General features: G+C 42.0%; 1 protein-coding gene across 9 annotated transcripts in view; it reads left to right on the top strand.

Moving 5' to 3' along the window:
- The first annotated feature begins 99 nt into the window (after nucleotides 1–99).
- PHACTR3 (phosphatase and actin regulator 3) overlaps nucleotides 100–18667 on the top strand; it is a 269656-nt gene continuing 251088 nt past the window's right edge. For 5 of the 9 annotated variants that reach the window (XM_089513707.1, XM_089513700.1, XM_089513706.1 and 2 more), the window contains exon 1: nucleotides 100–890. In XM_089513707.1, the coding sequence (XP_089369833.1) occupies nucleotides 770–890 (121 nt within the window). In that variant the 5' untranslated portion in view covers nucleotides 100–769. Of the gene's footprint in view, nucleotides 891–3697; nucleotides 3735–11056; nucleotides 11143–18667 lie in introns of those variants that run through there. The other 4 variants (XM_089513701.1, XM_089513702.1, XM_089513703.1 and 1 more) reach the window with 3 other exon arrangements.

The raw sequence follows: 18667 nt of genomic DNA, 5'->3' as shown, positions 1-18667 counted from the left end.
CAGCAGTGCAGGTGAGCCATCTCTCCCTTTTCTTCTTTGCTCACCCTCTCTCTGTCTCCCCCCTCCTCCGTGATGTCACACCTACCCTCGCAAGGCATGATGGGAGAATCCCAGTGCTCCTCTCCAGAGATGCGCTAAGAAGGGGAAGGATAAAGCCATCCCAGCTTTTCCCTCCCGCCTTTTCCCCCTTTTCCTTTCCCTGTCAGTCAAGTCTGTCAGTCAGTCAGACAGTCAGCCGAGCCTCCTTGGCCTTTTTTTTGGGGGGGGGGGGTCTCTGGCAGGCCTTTCCCCCGCCTGCCTGCCTTCCTTCCTTCCTTCCTTCCTTCCTTCCTTCCTTCCTTCCTTCCTTCCTTCCTTCCCCTGCTCCTCTCTGCTCAGCCCTGGGAGGCAAGGGAGGACCCTTGGCCAGGATGCCCAGGAAGAAAGTCCCCCGTAAGCTCTGCTAGGAGCCCAGCCAAGCGCCGCTGTGCCCACGCTGAGCTGGATGCTGCAAGGGCGGGCGTCTCAGGAGGAAGAGGAGGAGGAGGAGGAGGAGGAGAAGGAGCCTCTTCACCAAAATGTGGCCCTGGCTGACTCTCCCCGGCTGAAGGAGAAGGAGAAGGAGCAGAGGACCCCGCTCCTTCTCCTCAGAGGCCACCCCATCCCGGTGTGACCTTGCGCCTCCTGTTCCATGCCCTGCTGGTGGCCTCTCCCCGGCCTCTGAGCTCCTTCCCTTCCCTTCTTCCCCTTCTTCCCCTTCCCCTCCTCCTCTCCCAGCCCCTTCTCTTCTATGGCTGCATTGGAAGAAAGGACCGGCTGCCTGCTGCCCCGAGGCCGCTCCCAGAGCGACCCCAGCCTCCTCAGCGACGCCAAGGAAGGGCCCCAGGGCCAGCGAGAGCCCCCCGAGCAAGGTACACAACCAGAGCAAAGCCCGGGGGGGGGGGGAACCCACAGACCCATCTTAGATCGTAATAGGACTCTGTGAATCTGGTGTTAGCTGCTGTAGAGTGTGGCTGTTGCTTTCTTTTTGTAATTATGTGGCTTAGTTTACGGATGTGGAAGAGGGAATAAGGGGATTCATGGACTGATTTATGGACGTATTTATGGATTTTATTGATGCCTCTCATCTTGTAACCCGCCTCGATCCTTGTGGAGGGTCGGGATAGAAATTAAACCTATTATTATTATTATTATTATTATTATTATTATTATTATGGTTGGGTGGAGGGTCTGGTGAAGGAAAGGGCCATACTGGGAATGGGTGGGTGTGTATATTGTGTGTGTGTGTGTGTGTGTGTGTGTGTGTTTCTTGCCAGCCTCTCTGCCCATCTGGAGCCTGTCAGAGAAGGAGGCAGGAGAAAATTAGGACCATCTTCTCCGCAGTAAAGTCCTGAAAATGATGCAGTGGCTTAGCTGGAAATAGGATTACATTAGAAGCAGAGAGAGAGAGATAGAGAGGCAGAGAGAGAGGGACCCTCCCCCGTCCATCCTGGGTTCCTCCTTGCTTGAGAGTAGAGGAAGAAAAGGAGGAGGAACTTGGGGAGAGGAAGGGAGAAGGCTTGGCTCTATTATGGCCAACACAGCTACCCCTAGATGTATGTTTTTGGATTTCAAGAGACCACATTTTAGCCTCACAGGGGAATCCCATGGAAAGAGCCAGTGCACTGGGACCTTGCCATCTGAGGCTGCTGCCTCCAACAAAGGTAAAGCCTTTCCTCTAATATTGGCACTGACTGGCATGCTTTGCCTGGACACCACTTAAAGTTTTCCTGAGGGGAAACCTGAAGACATCTTGAGAAATGCAGTGTTCTCTGCCTACAGAGGAGCCTGTGGGTTCACAAAGGAAGGAGCCATGCCGGATGCCGAGGAGACATCTTCTCCGAATGGTGAATGGACATTAAATTTCCTCGACTTTGAAAATCTACCAGGGACCACATGGCCAAAAAGAAAAGGGGAGGTGCCAGCCTGCAGACAGGCTGGCATTCCCTACCATTTGAACGAAGGCCAGTAACAGAAAATGCATGCCTCTGACAAACATCTTCAATGTCTTTCTCCAGTTTGCCTGACGAAGAAGCCGGTGTGACTTCGAAAGCTTGCAACATGTAATTGTGCATTTTGTTTGGTCTGATAAAGGTATCATTCTTTGGATGTTCAGCACCAAGGTTTTTAAGCTCCTTGTTTTCGTCACCAAGGAGGGCCACAAACCTTCTAGGGATGCAGCCTTATCTTGTTTCTTTTTTGCCTCCAAGTTGTTTTGGACTTGACAAAGGTGGACCTGTCATAGGGTTTTCTTGGCAAGTTTCTTCAGAGGGGTTTGTCACTGCTGTCCTCTGAAGCCGAGAGAGTGTGACTTAACCAAGGTCACCTTGTCTGCCTTTCCCCCATATATTTGTCCAAGTGGGTTTTGATGCTCCAGCAAGGAATCGGAGCCTGATCTCCAAAATCTTGGTCCATCGCCCAGACCACTATACCATGCTGGCCACATAACAATCCTGCCAATTGTGCATCTCAGGAAGTAGACTTTAGTCTATGAAAGCTCATCCTGCCAACTTCTTTCTTTCAGTTAGTCTCAAAGGTACTGCAAGATCTTTCTGTGTACTGATTCTACAGACTAGCATGGCTATATCTTTGAATTCAACCCTACCAATTGTCTTTTGTGATGCTTCTCTCTTAATACACGGAGAGCTAGAAAGGGAGAGAACTTAACTGAGGCAACTCAGGGAGTCTGTGGTCAAGTTCATATTTCATCCTATGACTTCTAATATCATAGGTCATCTGGACCAGGCCATCTTGCAACTCTTTCCCCTTGGATTTTAAAAAACTAGTGGATAGCTCAGAGCGGGTGATTCTCAGGGTCTCAAGTGGCCATTAGAAAGCTGCTTCTCTGATTCTTGTTAGAAGATGCCTAACAGTAATATTAGTTTGATCTGCTTTTGAGAACAGTTCTGTTGGACCAGTCCTGCTGCTTGGCTATGCCACCATTTTCACAGTGATGCCCAGTCCAAAGTGGCAAGTGTTTTAATTTGGACAGTGTGCTTGGAAAAGCCCATCCCTCAGCTCCCCCACCTTCCCTCCTTTGAAACCACACATATATAATATATTCTTCTTTTTAAAAGCAAAAACCAAGATGCCTGCATTCCCCCCCCTTTTTTTTTTTTTAAAGTATTGACCAGGACCAGAAAGAAATGCAATGAGAATATTGCATGACTGGCTAAGTCTCTTTGTTGGGTACCACAGAGCATAACTCACCTGGATGAGTGATTTAATAGACCTCAGTTTCAGCTTCTCTAGATTTGATTTACCACTTGCCTCAGATGGAAGGAGGAGGAGGAGGAGGAGGGAAGCCTTCTAAAGGAGAAAAGAGATAGGCTGTTGGTATGAGTTCACCATGGTGACCGAGGAAGCAGAGTAATAATTAAATCACCATTCCCACCCGCTTGCCCACCCCAAAGAAAAAGCAATTTTTGCTTCGTACTGAGAAGCCTAATCTTCTTATGAAGCACTGCAAAGTGTTAGAAGCAAGAGGAAGGAGAAAGGATGGTGCAGGCTTGTGTTTGCAATTGCCACTTTCTATTTCTAAGTGTGAGAAATTAATAATAATAATAATAATAATAATAATAATAATAATAATAATGTCCCCTCCAAGATCCCTTTCCTCCCTTTGAACGCCTAGACTCTTTTGCTGTTGAACTACAAGATCTCTTTCTTCCTCTGTCTTGCCATGACTCAAGCTCTTTCTCAAAGGACAAACAGCAGTAAGTAGAGCTCTGGGGATGATTGTGGGTAATTGCAGTAACGGTTGGTTCTGCTAAGGGTACAATTTCCTCTGGCTGACAAGAAATTTGGGGGGGGGGGGGGAATCTTGACAGGACTGTAATGCCAGGTTGTATTGGCAGGAGAGGTCTAATGACAATCAGCTGGAAGCGAAGACCAGAATACAAGAAGATAGATTTTTGATTTTTTTTTTTAAAAAAAATACAAACAGTTGGCCATAGGAGAGGGATGGCAAGGGTCTCTTTATGAGGTGTTGTTGATTCAGGGTCTTCATTAAACACAGCAGAGACAGTAGTTGGGCTGGGTTTTAGGGCAGGAGGAGGAATCTCCAACAGAGGTCTGTAACTAAGAGAGACGCAAGAGGGGAGTGTCCACTTTCCCACATAAATGAAAGCTGTCTGACTCCTTACTTTCATACCTTTTGAGTTTGCTCATTGCTTAACATGATTCCACTCTGTCATCTATTTTTCATTTCCTTTAATAATTTGGTAACATTATATTCCGAACATTTATATTGATTGAAAGGTTATTTATTTTGAGGCTGAGCTATCAAGGAAAGATAAAGATGAAGAAAACTGCTCTAAAATTAAACACTTCTGACAAATACAGTGGAGTTTTCCCCCTGTACACACTGCATAGAAACACTGCTATGTCCAATCCTAAACCCTTTCCCACATTCTTTCTCTTTTCCCATAATATTGGTGTTTCAGTACCAGACCTATCCTCTAAATCCACGTAGCAGTGGTTCTCCTTGCATATAATTTTTGAACCAGGCCTTTTTATTCCCTTTCTCCAAAATCCACTTCTATCTTTTTGCTAGAGAAATATTATGCTTGCCATAGTATATATAAAAAATAGAAATTAGGATGGGCTTCTTTTGAGGTTCCAGCCTAATAAGAGAAGGTCCTTGTTGCTCTGGAAACAGATCTCTTTTTTCTTTTTCTTTTTAAACTGGGAATCATAAGAGCAGCTGATGAATCTCTGTTGCCCAAATATGCTGGTATCTCAGATCATGGGAACAAAAGATGCCACTAACCCAGTGTTAGACTTTCTCCCTGAGGGACAATAGGGTCTGAAGCAAGGGAATGTTATTTGTATGCTTTCACATATGAAGGCAGCAGAAATCAGTTTTGTACATTTCTTCCCATTTCCTTGGTAATGAAAGCTAGATCTGACACATTTGCAAAAAGATAGACTTTGTTGTTTTTTTTTTAAAAGAAGAGGTGGAATTATTTTTTAGGTGAGAGAAGGAAATGTATTGACCATTTCCTCAAAGAAGGCTATTTCCCCCCACACCCCTATCTTGTGCTTTTTTCCATTTCTTTTTTTAAAAAAGATCTAAACCAGTTTTAAATATCTGAAACCAGGGGAGGGGGGAATGAATAACACCCATATATATGGAATAAAATATATGTAATGTACAACAGTGAATATCAACTGCATATGACTGTGTAAACCTCTGTTCTTTCTTCTCTGTGGCCTTTTAATCTTGCATAACAAATAATAATAAAAACTTTATTTATATACTGCCTTTCCTGTAGATCAAAGCGGTTCACAACATAGTAAGCATGGGACAGTCTTTTACCAATGTGTTCAAGAATTAATCCCATTGAGTTCAATGAGACGTATTTGCAATCAGTTTTAGAGTGGCTTGAAGCTTAAGATGTTTGCATTCTATGGACCATTTATTCTAACATGATTTCAACAGTGTCCCATTGAAGTTAATGAGTGCAATCAACTGCAAATACAGATGCTGTGAATGCTGCATTCATTTCATTGGTTTTTTTCCTTGCCTTTTAAGAAGGCTGTTTCAAAGTACAGAATACAAGAGTGGGAGCTTTTAAGAGAATGTGGGAACTCTTTCTTCTGGTTATGCTGTTAGTATTATTTTATTTACAGTGCTGCAGCATGCCTTGTTTGCCTGAATCCCTCATTTGCAGTTCCTTCATTGTCCTGATATGAAAATTATATTGTAATTGTTGAAACATTGGAGTACTTCTTGTGGACAGAGTTCATAACATGATCTCTAAAAGTACCTCAGGGCTGGAAGAAAGTATCAAAGGTTGCACCTCCTTTCCTATGGTGCTTTCAGTTACAGAAAAGAGAGAGGAACTAATGGCGCAATTTTAACTCAGCAAGCGAGCCAAAGTCTTGGCTCAGCCAACATTAGGCCATTTAAAGCTGTTTTATTTCCAAGATAGATGTGCTATGACAGATGGATCAAGACCCAGGGGTTTTATTTTGGAAGAATGTACACATGGTTATCATGTGCTGGAAATAATTAGACCAATCTTAACCCTAGCCTAGCTTTATAGAATCATAGAATCATAGAGTTGGAAGAGACCACACGGGCCATCCAGTCCAACCCCCTGCCATGCAGGAAATCCAACCAAAGCATCCCCAATAGGTGGCCATCTAGCCTCTGCTTAAAAACCTCCAAGGAAGGAGACTCCACTACACTCCGAGTAGAATCATAGAGTTAAGCTGGCATGGGGTTGTGTTCTTGGTTGAGCGAGAATTGGATGTGGGTTGAGAAAGATTAGGAGAGGAGCTGAGCTCCTCTCACCCCCCCCCCTTCTCCGCCTCCTTTTTGGCTCTGCAGCTAGGTGATCTCTGAGATCAGTTGGCATAAGGGTTGCTCTGCTGTCTTAAGCCCAGTACAACTGTCACAAGTGCTTTGTGCCTCATCCTAACCCACTTCAGTCAGCCTGTCTTTGAAAAACGATTGCACTGTAAGAAGGAGAAGAAAATCCTACATGATGGAGTGGAAAGTAGAGAGAGAAAAAGACCCTTCTCTTATAATTGAAGCTTAGAAAAGTTACTTCTGTGACAACAGCTCCCAGAATTGCCATGCTCACTGGCCAATTCAGCTAGTTGAAATCCCAAAAGTTAGTATTCTGAGCTCTCCATTTCCCATTCATCATTCTATACTGAGAGGCTATTGGGTTCTTTGTGTATGAAGAGCATGTGTGTATAAAATGTGTGTGTATGTGTGTGTTTTGCATCAGCTTGAGAACCATTCCACTGAAACACAGGGCATAATTCTTTAAAATAATCAGAACTTAGAACGATCCACTGAAATAGCTTGGCTTAGGACAGAAGGAAAATAAAATGTTAAGTTATAATGATAGTTCTGATCTAGTGCTATTTCTTCACACCTACACAAATGATTTAATAACAAAAGAACATAGTGTGTAGGTTGGATAGATTGCAATAGCTGCTAAATTCAATTATGTTAAAGAATATTGGTTATACTCTTGGTTGGTTATACTCTTAAGTACCTGGCATAAAAGAGTGGACAGCAAAGAGGCAAGTTTTGTTGCATGACCAGAATAAAATCTGCCTTCTGCTAGTGGAAAGGTCCCATTCACATACTTCCCCACACCAGATTTTGGCATAGGAGACATTCTTGCCACATAACACCTTGTTTGGAATGGTCTCCTGGCTCTCTGCATAGACTTTTTGGGGAATGGTTGGACTGTTATGGGAAAAACTGGGTAGGAAATGCATTGATTTTAAGACTGATGTATGTTTTATGTAAGTTACCATGTTAAAGATTCCTTTTGATTGATAGGCAGAATTTTAAAAAATAACTGCAGCATTTTCATTTTGTTTTTTTTTTCCTTTTTTTAAAAAAAAACACATTACCTTTATATAGCTTCATTAAAAAAAAGCATAAAAAAGGGGAAAAAACTTATCTCTGTGTACAGTTAATTAATTCATAGAATGCATTGCCACTAGTTTCTGTGACTTTAAAATGGGATTAGACTAATTCATGGGAGGTAAGTCTTGTTGATAACTGCTGTCAGGTCAACTTTGACTTATGGCAACCCCATGCAGTCTTCCTCTTCTACCTTACCAAGTATTATTGTCTTTTCAAATATGATTACCCATTACAACTAAATGAAACATCCATGTTCAGCAGCTGTTGGGTATATTAGACACTGGGGCAGAAAGGCCTGTTGTTTTTGTATCTCACTGGCCACTGGAAGCTGGGTAGGACTTGGGCTGATTAAACAGGCTTGTTCTTATGCTCCATTTTCTAAAATAAATCCAGACTATTATGACCCTCAAGATATTTATTAGACTGGAACTCCCATCAGGCCTAGCCAACATACCCAGTGGCAAAGAACCATGGAAGCTGAGTATCAACAACAGCAGGAGGGCCACACATTCATCATACCTTCCCAAGTGTATCTCATTCAATTTTGATTTTGTTTTCTAAACCAGGTTCTTTCTGTAAGAAAAAGAAACTGAAAAGAAAAATATTTGTCCTGTGCAGTAGCTTTGACATTCAAAACATTCTGCCTTGGTTTATATACTGTAGCCAAAAAGGATTTTGAAATTGCTTTTGCGTTTGCTCAAGGTGAGGCATCCAGCCGATTTCTGTTCCCTTTGATTGCCTGATGTTGATGGTCACAATATAGTGCTGACATAAGTTGAAAAGTGCCAGTGATTCACAGTACAGCCAGTGATTCAGCAGAAGCCTCAGTCTCTATCCAAAACAGGTCCCATTGGGAAGGACATTAGTTCAGTGGCAGAACACATGCTTTGAATGAAAAACATCCCTGATTTAACTTTCAGCATCTCCAGCTGGGGCTGGGAAAGACCCCTGTCGGAAACTCTGGAGAGGTCCTACTAGTCAGTAACTTACATTCACTTGTTAGTCTTGGCTAGAGTAGACCAATCAGTCTGCCCCACCTGGAATACTTGTCCAGTTCTGGGCACCACAATTCAAAAAGGACATTGAGAAACTAGAGTGTGTCCAAAGGAGGGCGACTAAAATGGTGAAGTGCCTGGAAACCAGGTCCTATGAGGAAAGACTCAGGGAGCTGGGGATGTTTAGCCTGGAGAAGAGAAGGTTAAGAGGTGATATGATAACCCTGTTTAAATATTTGAAGGGATGTCATATTGAGGAAGGAGCAAGCTTGTTTTCTGCTGCTCCAGAGACTAGAACATGGAACAATGGATGCAAGCTACTGGAAAAGAGATTCCACCTCAACATTAGGAAGAACTTCCTAACAGTAAGGGCTGTTTGTCAGTGGAAGAGTCTTCCTCGGAGAGTGATGGAGTCTCCTTCCTTAAAGGTCTTTAAACAGAGGCTGGATGGCCATCTGTCAGGGATGCTTTGATTGGGATTTCCTGCATGGCAGGGGGTTGGACTGGATGGCCCTTGTGGTCTCTTCCAACTCTATGATTCTGTTATTCTGTTATTCTCTGTTCTATTTACCTTTGTTTTGATGCACCATTCAGCAATTAATTGAATGAGTCTATTCTAGTTGGGACTAACCAACAGGATGCCAGTATGCAAAGGGATCTTGTAGCACCTTTGATACTGACTGAAGAAGTTGTAACATGTTTTCGTAGACGTGATCTATTTCCTCGACTGTTCATCTCAAAGATGCTACAAGATCCCATTGTATACTGACATTCTAAACCAAAGTGGCTATGCAACAGGATGCCAGTCAGTGATAACAATACTGTCTCAGTTGATCTGAATCACTGGTCCCACCGTTGAATGATGAGTCAGAGGCACATTGCATTAACAGTTCTACTCAAAGTGGAACTAAGAAGAAGGTTCAGGCCATTGTTTTCTATGTTGTAGGAAACTCATAGAATCATAGATTTGGAAAAGACCACAAGGCCATGCAGTCCAACCCCCTGCCATGCAGGAATTCGTAATCAAAGCACCCTCAAAAATGGCCATCCAACCTTAATTGTGATCTTCATATGATTGCTTCTTTATTTTTTTTTAAATGTAGTATAATTTGTTTGCACTGCGTTTTGGTTTAAGATATGTTCTAAACTGCCATAGGTTCCATATTGGGAGAAATCCAGGATATGAAATAAATAGATACTCTGGTCTAAGCCATTATATTCTAGTGTAGAGGCATGGTAGTTGTGGTAGTTTAAGCAGGAAAAAAGTTTCAGCTAAATACTGTTGCCCCAACACCAGTGGCTCATCTTTAGGTGCATGGATCTCATACCACATTGAACCTCTATGCCTCTTGCTTCCTTACCTAGAGAAATCTTGTCCACTTCACAGTGGAATGATATAGCATCTTGAGGAGATACTATTCCCACCAGGGCTATCCCCTACAATTATGCAAAGTGGGGTGTCTACCTCAGGTGGAAGAAATAGGAAACGTGCATTCTTTTAGCCATTCCTTCTGAACCTCTCAATCATTCCTCCCTCCTAGAGAACAAAGCTGTGCCCCATTGCCTGTACTCCACCTCCTGAACTTTTAGATTAGTGGACATGGTCCTGTTGTTAAAGTAAAAGTATAGTTATTTTTAAAATATCTATCACACTTTTGTCCTTGTTCTGCCTTTATATAACTTTTTTTTTAAATCACCTTCCAATTCAGTTGACTTCTGTACATGAAATAGGGTGTGGTATTTTTGCTTTTTGACTCAGGAAGTGAAAAATCTTGAACTATGGGAAGGATATCATGCTCACACAAGCCATAGTAAGCACTGAAAGGATTGTGTAGACATGTCTTCCAATCTAAGATACTGATAGCCAATTTAAGATATGGTTATAAAACAGCAAGGACAAAACATTGTTAGAGTGTTAGTGGAAGTGGGTGGGTGAAAGCATTTTATGTCTACCCCCCTCCAAAAACCTATTCTGCCTGGGAGATAACTGGAGGTACTGATGATGATTTTGAAAATGCCAAATGAGGCTTGTGGACCCTTGGGAAGGGAAGAGAAAGGCCAATAGCTGAAGGTGCTTTAATTATCCATGAGCATTTTGTAAACACATGCCTGCTTTTGGACCTGAACTCTACTGTTGCCTAACATTTTGCTGCCAGAAGCAGAGGACAAGATGGTTCTCTGCACTACTACCCCACTTCTACATACAAACATGAACAGGCTTACCATCTGGATTTTTCTTCAACACTGTGGATAAAAAAATATCCTGTTCTGCACCTGACTATGGGATGGTAGTTTAAGGAGTGAAGTATTATGTAACAGATAGTTGTTACTGCCATTCCAGAAGAGCATGGCTAGAAGGCTGAGAAGAAATGCTTGGGGACACTCTCAGTGACAAGAGAATAACAGCAACTTAAATAACTATCCCTTTTCTGCCATCACAGGGTTCCTGGTGCCTTCATTTTGGGGAGGTTCATTGTAGTAGAGTTTTATACTGAGGAACTACTTTGGATGGGACAAACTCATCTAAATTGTCCTTTATCTGTTTTTTTGTGGTGAATATATACTACCAAAAGAATTTGAGACGCGATCCTTTGAGAGGTCTTAGGCTAAAGCTTTCTTTTTCTTTTTCTTTTCCCCTAAAAAGGTAGCATTGTTTTGTATCAGCTTAAGTGGAGGAATTCTTCATCAGTGGATGACCCAAGAACTCACTGACCTTGGCAAACCACAAAGGTACCATTTCTCCAAGGATGAGTTGTACTTTATTACCTCTCCCCCCATACAACCCAAATAATTTTATTCCATAGTATCTAGCAGGTCCATTTTGTTCTTTGATACTGTAGTTGATTTGCTCAAATAAGTCTTGTTGTTCACCATTGAATTAATATTCATTGAATCCTCTTTTTAATTTTTTTTAAAATATATTTTATAACTTCCTCTTTAGTGTGGGGTAAATGCACTTCTAAACTTTGCTGTATTTGGATTTCATTTAAGATACATTATGCTTTTGTTGTGTTGATCTTGGGGTAGATCTGAACTGTATGAACTATGGATTTCTGAGAAATGGTGCCTGTGAAAGAACAAATCAAAAGCTGTCTCTTTCATCCCAAATGGCTGTCTGTACCAGGAAATAAAATACATTTTCAGATGACATATCCCCAAATCCCTAGGGAACATGGTTGTGCTGGATTAGAGAGGGTGTGGAAGCTGCATTCCCCCCATAAAGTAATCTTTCCAGATTCTGGATTGTGTCATATAATAATGGAGCTAATCCCAATCACAGTCATTAACAGTTTTGCCAGATGTTGATGATGATGTCTGGTGATGCTTGTATAAAGGTGGGAGTAGGAAATCTTTGGTCTTCCTGATGTTCAGCCTCAACTCCCAGAATTCATTATTGGCCATGTCATTGCCTGTGGCTTCTGGATTTCGAAATCCCAAATGTGCAAATGTCCAAAGTTTCCTCAGCTGTTATGTAAAGGCATAATCCTGCATGTCAGATGAACGTAGAGGGAACTTTCCCATTATAGAAGGGAGTTTCTTGTTGTCAGCCATGATGAGGGGATATGCTGTAACTAGCAACACTCAATGCAGCCTCTTTCATTACTAGATACAACTGACTACTCTCAGAGCATGTAGCCTGCACCATGCAACATATGCAAGTGCCAAGCAACTATGATGCATCAGCAGCCAGATATTAGATTCATCCACCTATACTGGCATAGTTGCCAGCAACGAGGCTGCCATACTGCTTCAACAACTCATTTGCATTTAGAGTCTACTTTTCCTGGTCTCATAAAGAAAATATCAATTGTAGAAATGGATCAGCTTTGTTTGTTTTATTTTTTAAAAGTAGTTTGCTTTGTTTGTCAGTGATGTAGTAAAGTAAGGACAGAGATGATGTGTAGGAGATTATCATACTGTTTTTAAATAGTGGGATAGAAGTGGGATTGTAAAGGTAAACCATCATTGAAGTATGTGCGATAGGCCATTCTGGGGTAATTCAGAGAGATGGGGATTTAAACAGTTTTCAACACCCCCCCCCCCCATTCCCAATGAAGACAAGACTTTTTTTCTCATGGGGAGGCAATCATTTGTCTTTGGAAGAGAAAAGGGGATTTAAACAGGTTTCACTGCATACACTCCACTCCCAATGAAGGCAAGACTACTTACTTACTTAGGCCCAGTACAAACAGGCACTTTGTGGCGTGTTGGTGGAAATGTTAGGATTCAGGAGCATGCAGCAACCACATGCTCCTGAGCCCTAATACATATGGGCGGCACCATCTTGATGCAGCACTGTCCATACTGCGTGCGTGTCCATGATGTATCTTGTGCGACACGTCCAAACGGTGTGATGCACAAGACATGTCACTGCGACGCTTCAGGGCACAAATGACACCTTGAAGGTGTCGCGGGAAGGAGCTCCATTTTGGAGCTCCTTTTTGGGGTGGATCGTTGTTGCAGCTGTGTGGTTGCCACGGCAATGATCCAGAGGAGAAAGGGGCAGCCTCTGGCTAATGCAAGAATCATTGCTGTTTCAGGTGTTTAAAAAGCTGCAACTATATTAGGAGGGAAACTTTGTGTGATAATCTCCTTTAATGCAAAATATTTTGGGGTAGCTTGGTGTTAAATGGTCAGTGAAGACCATTTGCATCACAAAATACCTGTTTCTTTATAGATATGGAGATCTTGCATTGGCAGACATAGCTATGATGATGGCACTATATCACTGTAGCTACTTCAGCCAATGCTACCCACCCCAAAACTACCTCTTAAGCACCACAATTGAAGGACATTCGAGGCATTACAAATCATGGTATTGGGAAATGACATCTGCAGTACTCTCCTAGATGCAGGATGCATTGAGAAAAGCTGGAAACCATGCACAATGAGGAGCATCCAAGGGAGCTGGGCATGTTTAGCTTGGGGAAGGGAAGGTTAAGAGGTGACATGATAGCTGTGTTTAAATATTTGAATGGCTTTCATAAAGAAAAACAGAGCATGCTTGTTTTCTGTTGGCCAAGACTATAGAGCAATGGATTCAAACTATAGGAAAAGAGTTTCTACCTAAATGTTAGGAAGAACTTCTTGACAGTAAGAGCTGTTAGTGAAATATGCTGCCTCAGAGTGTGGCAGAGTCTCCTCCTGCTTTTAAACAGAGGCTGGATGGCCATCTGACAGGAGTGTTTTGGTTGTGTGTTCCTTCACGACAGGGGGTTGGACATGATGGCCCTTATGGTCTCTTCCAAATCTGTGATTCTGTGCCTCCAAGGTGTCTCTACAACCGCCTGTCTAAATATTCCCTGCAATTGGGAGAGCATTGATGCCACCAATTTTTCAGCACCCCAATCAGCATTGCCTCAGAAGCCCTTCAGCTGGTACACTGCCTGGTTTAAGAGATAGTTTTTGGGGTCACATGTGATCATTGATGTCTGTAAAAATGAATTATAAAAGTTAAGAGAGTGTAAGTCTGCTTTAAGATCTCATAAAAATTGGCCAGAGAATTTGCCAGAAACTGCAATATTTGATTTGTTGACTTTTAGATAAATAATTTCCCCCTAGTTCTGGGAAAAATATCACCTGGAAAATATTGAGCTGGTGATCATGTGCTGCTTGGAAACGTGTTGCATTCTTCTATCTTTTTCTCATGCAGTCTCAGTTACTCCTAGCTAAAATGCCACATGCTAACCTCCACAGTGGCCTATGCCAGTTTGCTATTCTATGACTGTCAGTTGATTCTTAGAAAATGGGCATTATGCTGTGTGCTGCTGTTGCTTTGCATGACTGAATCCACATTTTTGTGGGTTCCAGGCTTGAGGATATGAGTACAGGGACTGTAATAATTAACCCTTTCACTTCAAAATCTACCACTACATCACTGCACATACAGGATATACTATAGAGGGATTGTGTTTTGATGCAATATTTGCTTTTCTGCAAGGTCCTGTGTTTCATCCAACATCATGGCTCAGCTGACCTTGACACTCACAGAGAAATGTTGTGAATTGCCCAAAGTCATACAGTGAGTCATCAGGATCAGCTGGGATAAGAGCCCGGAAACCTTCTGGTTCAATCACAAAACTGCACGAAATGGGTTGGAAAAGAAGAGAAATTAGAAATGGCAGCATGGACAGATTAAGCAGAGGCAGTCCTTTGATCAGTAGAAGAATTCATGCCATTTAAATTGCATCTTGTGTATTCTCTGCCCTTTTTGGTAGTCAAATAATTATTTGACATAAATCTTTTGGCTAAAAATAATGAAATGAAATAAAAATAATACCTTTAGTAGCTGCTCTTTGCTTTCTTCTTTTTTGCTGAAGTTTATTTTGTTTCTGCCATTGTATCTTCTGGTAAAATGGAGAGCAGGGAAAAAGAGAGAGACGGCCCTTTCACACTATCTGATTATATCATTCTGATTTTACTTTAACTGCCATTGTTCCATCCTATGGAATCTGTCAGATACTTAGAATGATTTGTTAGAGAGTTCTAGCGCCTCAGCAAACCAAAAATCTCAGAATTCAGTAGAACAGAATTGTGACAGTTAAAGTGGAATCAAATTGATATAATTGTTTAGTGTGGATAAGCAGAGAGAGACTAGAACTCTTAAGGCCATGAAGAGAATAAATCCCTCAAGGTGGGATACCCCCAAAATAAGCCTGTAACACCAATAATCTGAACAGGAATGGGAAAACATAGTCCTGTGTTGTTGTTTTTATTGTCAGAAATGGATCAGCATACAATATTCTGCACAGCTTGGAAAAGTTAATTATTCACATGCCCAATGAATGTATGCAGGGAGGTAGTATTGTTGCAGTAGGCTCCATCCCCCTGATTCATTTGAGTGGAGTTGTCTTTGTAACAATAGGCTGTTGAATGGAAATGTATGCAGGAAAGGCCACTTGAATTTGAAATCTGTTATGCAGACACTGACTTTGATCTAGACTTAATGATACATAGTCAACGCTCATTGAAATCAAGGAAGTTTAAGATTATTCCTAAGTGCAGTGGGTTTACTCTGTGTATGACTATTGCCTCGACTGCACTGGCCACAATATTCTAGGGCAGTGATGGTGAAACCTTTTACAGACCAAGTGCCGAAACTGCAACCCAGACTCCACTTATTTATTGCAAAGTGTCACATCCCTCTGGCTTTCTAATAAGAAACTCTGGCAAACTCTGTGTTAGGGCGACAGCATGTGTGCCCACAGAGATGGCTCTGAGTGCCACCTCTGGCACGCGTGCCATAGGTTCGCCATCACTGTTCTAGGGGCAGCCTGGAATATCCTGGCCTTGGAGCTACTCCAACCTCCTCCTATTACCTGGCCCTCCATTTCTGCACCAGGGTAGCTTTCTACACAGGTGTCCCATTGTGCCACCCAGGATTCCATCACTATTACCTTGAGTCACACTCACTTCTGAGGTCAAAATGAGGCACCTAGTGATGATCACATGGCTTGGCTCCTCACTCTGACCTCAGAATGAATGACTGGCATCTGCGGAAAACACCCAGGATGGCTCAGTGGGATGCCCATACAGACAATATTTCCGGCGTGGAAACAGAGGGCTCCAATTTTTCCTGGAGTACTATGTTTTTAAAATTGAGTTTAAGGGTGTTATACCTCAGTTTTAGTGCTGAACATGCGGGACCATGTCCAGACAGTTTGTACCAGAACCAGGGCTTGCGCCGTATGTTGTCCGAACAAGTTGCTGCAAGAATGGGCCGGAGAATGGGTGGAATGGGCCTCTTGTGTCCCCACAACTGTGCTCATAATTTTGGTTAGACTATGAGAGAAGGGCCTCTTCTGATGATCTCAGGGCAGGGGCAGGCTCAGTAGGGAGATAATGGTCTGCCAGATAGGCTGGATCTAAGCCAAATTTGATTTGCTGTTAATGCATTTTATTGCCAGAGAAGAAGAATTGGGTTTTCAGATGTGTGTGTGTGTGTGTGTGTGTGTGTGTGAGAGAGAGAGAGAGAGAGAGAGAGAGAGATTTGGGTTTTCATGCATCAAGATGTGTTTGGCTACTGCATACTGAACAGAAGGAGAGTGCTTTTGTACTACTGCTCCAAACAGAAAAGTATCACAGGCCATCCCTAAGTCTCAAATACACATTTTATCTGAAACGATGAGAGTTCATATGGCATTTCTGTGGTATTAGATTTATGAGGGTCTATCCAGACATGAAAGTCATTGTTTTATGTTATCAGCTATCACATAATAAGCATATAGCAACCAGGCCTTGAAATAAAAATTAACCAAGTTGATTTTTCCCCATGATGAATTCTTTTTCTGAAGCTTTTCATGCTATGATTTCAAATCTTTTATACTTGTACCATGTCCAAAGTGAAACATCTGGACTCCAGATACACAGCTGCATCCAGGCATACATGTTGATTCTTCCACATAAGAGAGATTCCAGTAGCCACTTTGATTTAAAACTGGCTTGTAAGAAGAGATCTATTGAAAACTGTGTAACACAATAAAGTTAAGGGGCGGGGGGGAAGCTGCAGCTCATCTCTGGAACCATTCAGATGATCCACATTATCAGTTCTTTCTCTTTGGAAAGAATGTAATAGGTTACTAATGGTTCTAGGATTCTGTAACAGCAGCAACTTTAATGCTAAAACCCTAACCAAATACAGTATATGGAAAGTATCAGCAGGGGGGAAAACTTGTTTGAAGTTAGAATTTTCTGATACAAACTAATTAAAATACACCTAGAACATAGATTTCATTGCATGAAATCACACAAATCTCTTATTCACATTATTGAAATGATAGAAAACATTTCTGTTGAAATCATTGCATAACAGTGAGCTTACATAGAACAAGCTTGTTTTCTGCTGCTCCAGAGACTAGAACACAGAGCAATGGATTCAAATTACAGGAAAAGAGGTCCCACCTAAGGAAGAACTTCTTGATGGTAAGAATTGTTCGACAGTGGAATACGCTGCTTTGGAGTGTGGTGGGGTCTCCTTCTTTGGAAGTTTTCAAAGAGAGGCTATTGGGAATGTTTTGATTGTACATTCCTGAATGGCAGGGAGTTGGACTGGATGGTCATTGTGGTGTCTTCCAATATTATGAATCTGTGCATAATCAGTGTGCCACTATGACAAGTACATATATTACATTAGATTACATTAATAGCTGACAACAGGTAAGAACTAAGCAATTAAAATGGTCATCTTGTATATATTTACCTGAAGTAAACCCATTGGCACATAGCGAGACTTAGTTGGAACCTGGTGATCTGAAAGCCCACATTTTCCCATATCAGCCTGCCTGGATTTTAAGGTGTTTGGTGGAGACCATTCTCTCTGCTGGCAGAGGCATATTTGGTAGGGCACAAGAGATGGCCTCATGCAAAATACCTTCTCGGTGACTGTTCCCAGGCTTTGCAGCAGAGAAGACTGTCCTCTGACAGCATTTTAAAAAGATGACTGTGTCCTTTGTAAAGCAGAAAAAATGGCCAGCCTAACAGCAGGAATCCAATGGATTCCAACAAAGATGTAGATCTATCAGAGTAGATCTTTCAGCTACATCTCATCCAAGAAGTGTTCATCATATGGCACAGTTTGTTGAGTTCAGTCTAGAGTCTTAACACTTGTCCAGTCCATCTGAAGACTGATCAGATGACTTTTTTCATTCAGTAACAGATTTGCACATCTATCAACAAACAGCGTGCTTTAAGATTGCCATAGCATCAGCAGAGTTTTCTTGGCTTGTTTTTGATAGCTGTATGCTGATTTATCAGTTTCTGGAATTTTCTGTTCCCATAGATTAATAAATTAATTATGGCATAAGTTTTCATGGACTTCAGTCCATTTCATCAGATGCTTGGTCTCATGAATGAATGTCAAATATCCATTCACACATTTTGGGAGTGGGAGGGATTTAAATGGTGTGTTAAGGGGGAATTGAAATGTAGTCACCTAGAAGATTATAGTGCAGCAATTTGCCCATGGGATAGATGCAGGATTTAAAAGTCAAAAATGGATGTTACCACAGTGCCTTGTAGGCAGGCAGTATGCAAGCCTTTTGCAGTCTGTGCTTCTTCAGGCTTCTTGTGCAGTTTTTCAAACTCAGGAAAATCCTGTGATTGAAAAATTGTGCAAGAAACCTGGGGAAGCACAGATTGCAAATGGGTTGCATATTGCCTGCCTTTGAGGCAGTGTGGTAAAATCCATTTTTGACCTTTTAAATCCCATGTCTATCCTATGGGCAAATTGCTGTGCAATAATCTCTCCAGTACTGTA

The sequence above is a fragment of the Sceloporus occidentalis genome, unplaced genomic scaffold, assembly GCF_023333645.1.
Source record: "Sceloporus occidentalis isolate IW3139 unplaced genomic scaffold, rSceOcc1.0.p SCAF_3, whole genome shotgun sequence".
Classification (NCBI taxonomy): domain Eukaryota; kingdom Metazoa; phylum Chordata; class Lepidosauria; order Squamata; family Phrynosomatidae; genus Sceloporus; species Sceloporus occidentalis.
The sequence above is the reverse complement of the archived record's forward strand: the minus strand, read 5'-3'. Positions and strand labels throughout refer to the sequence as shown.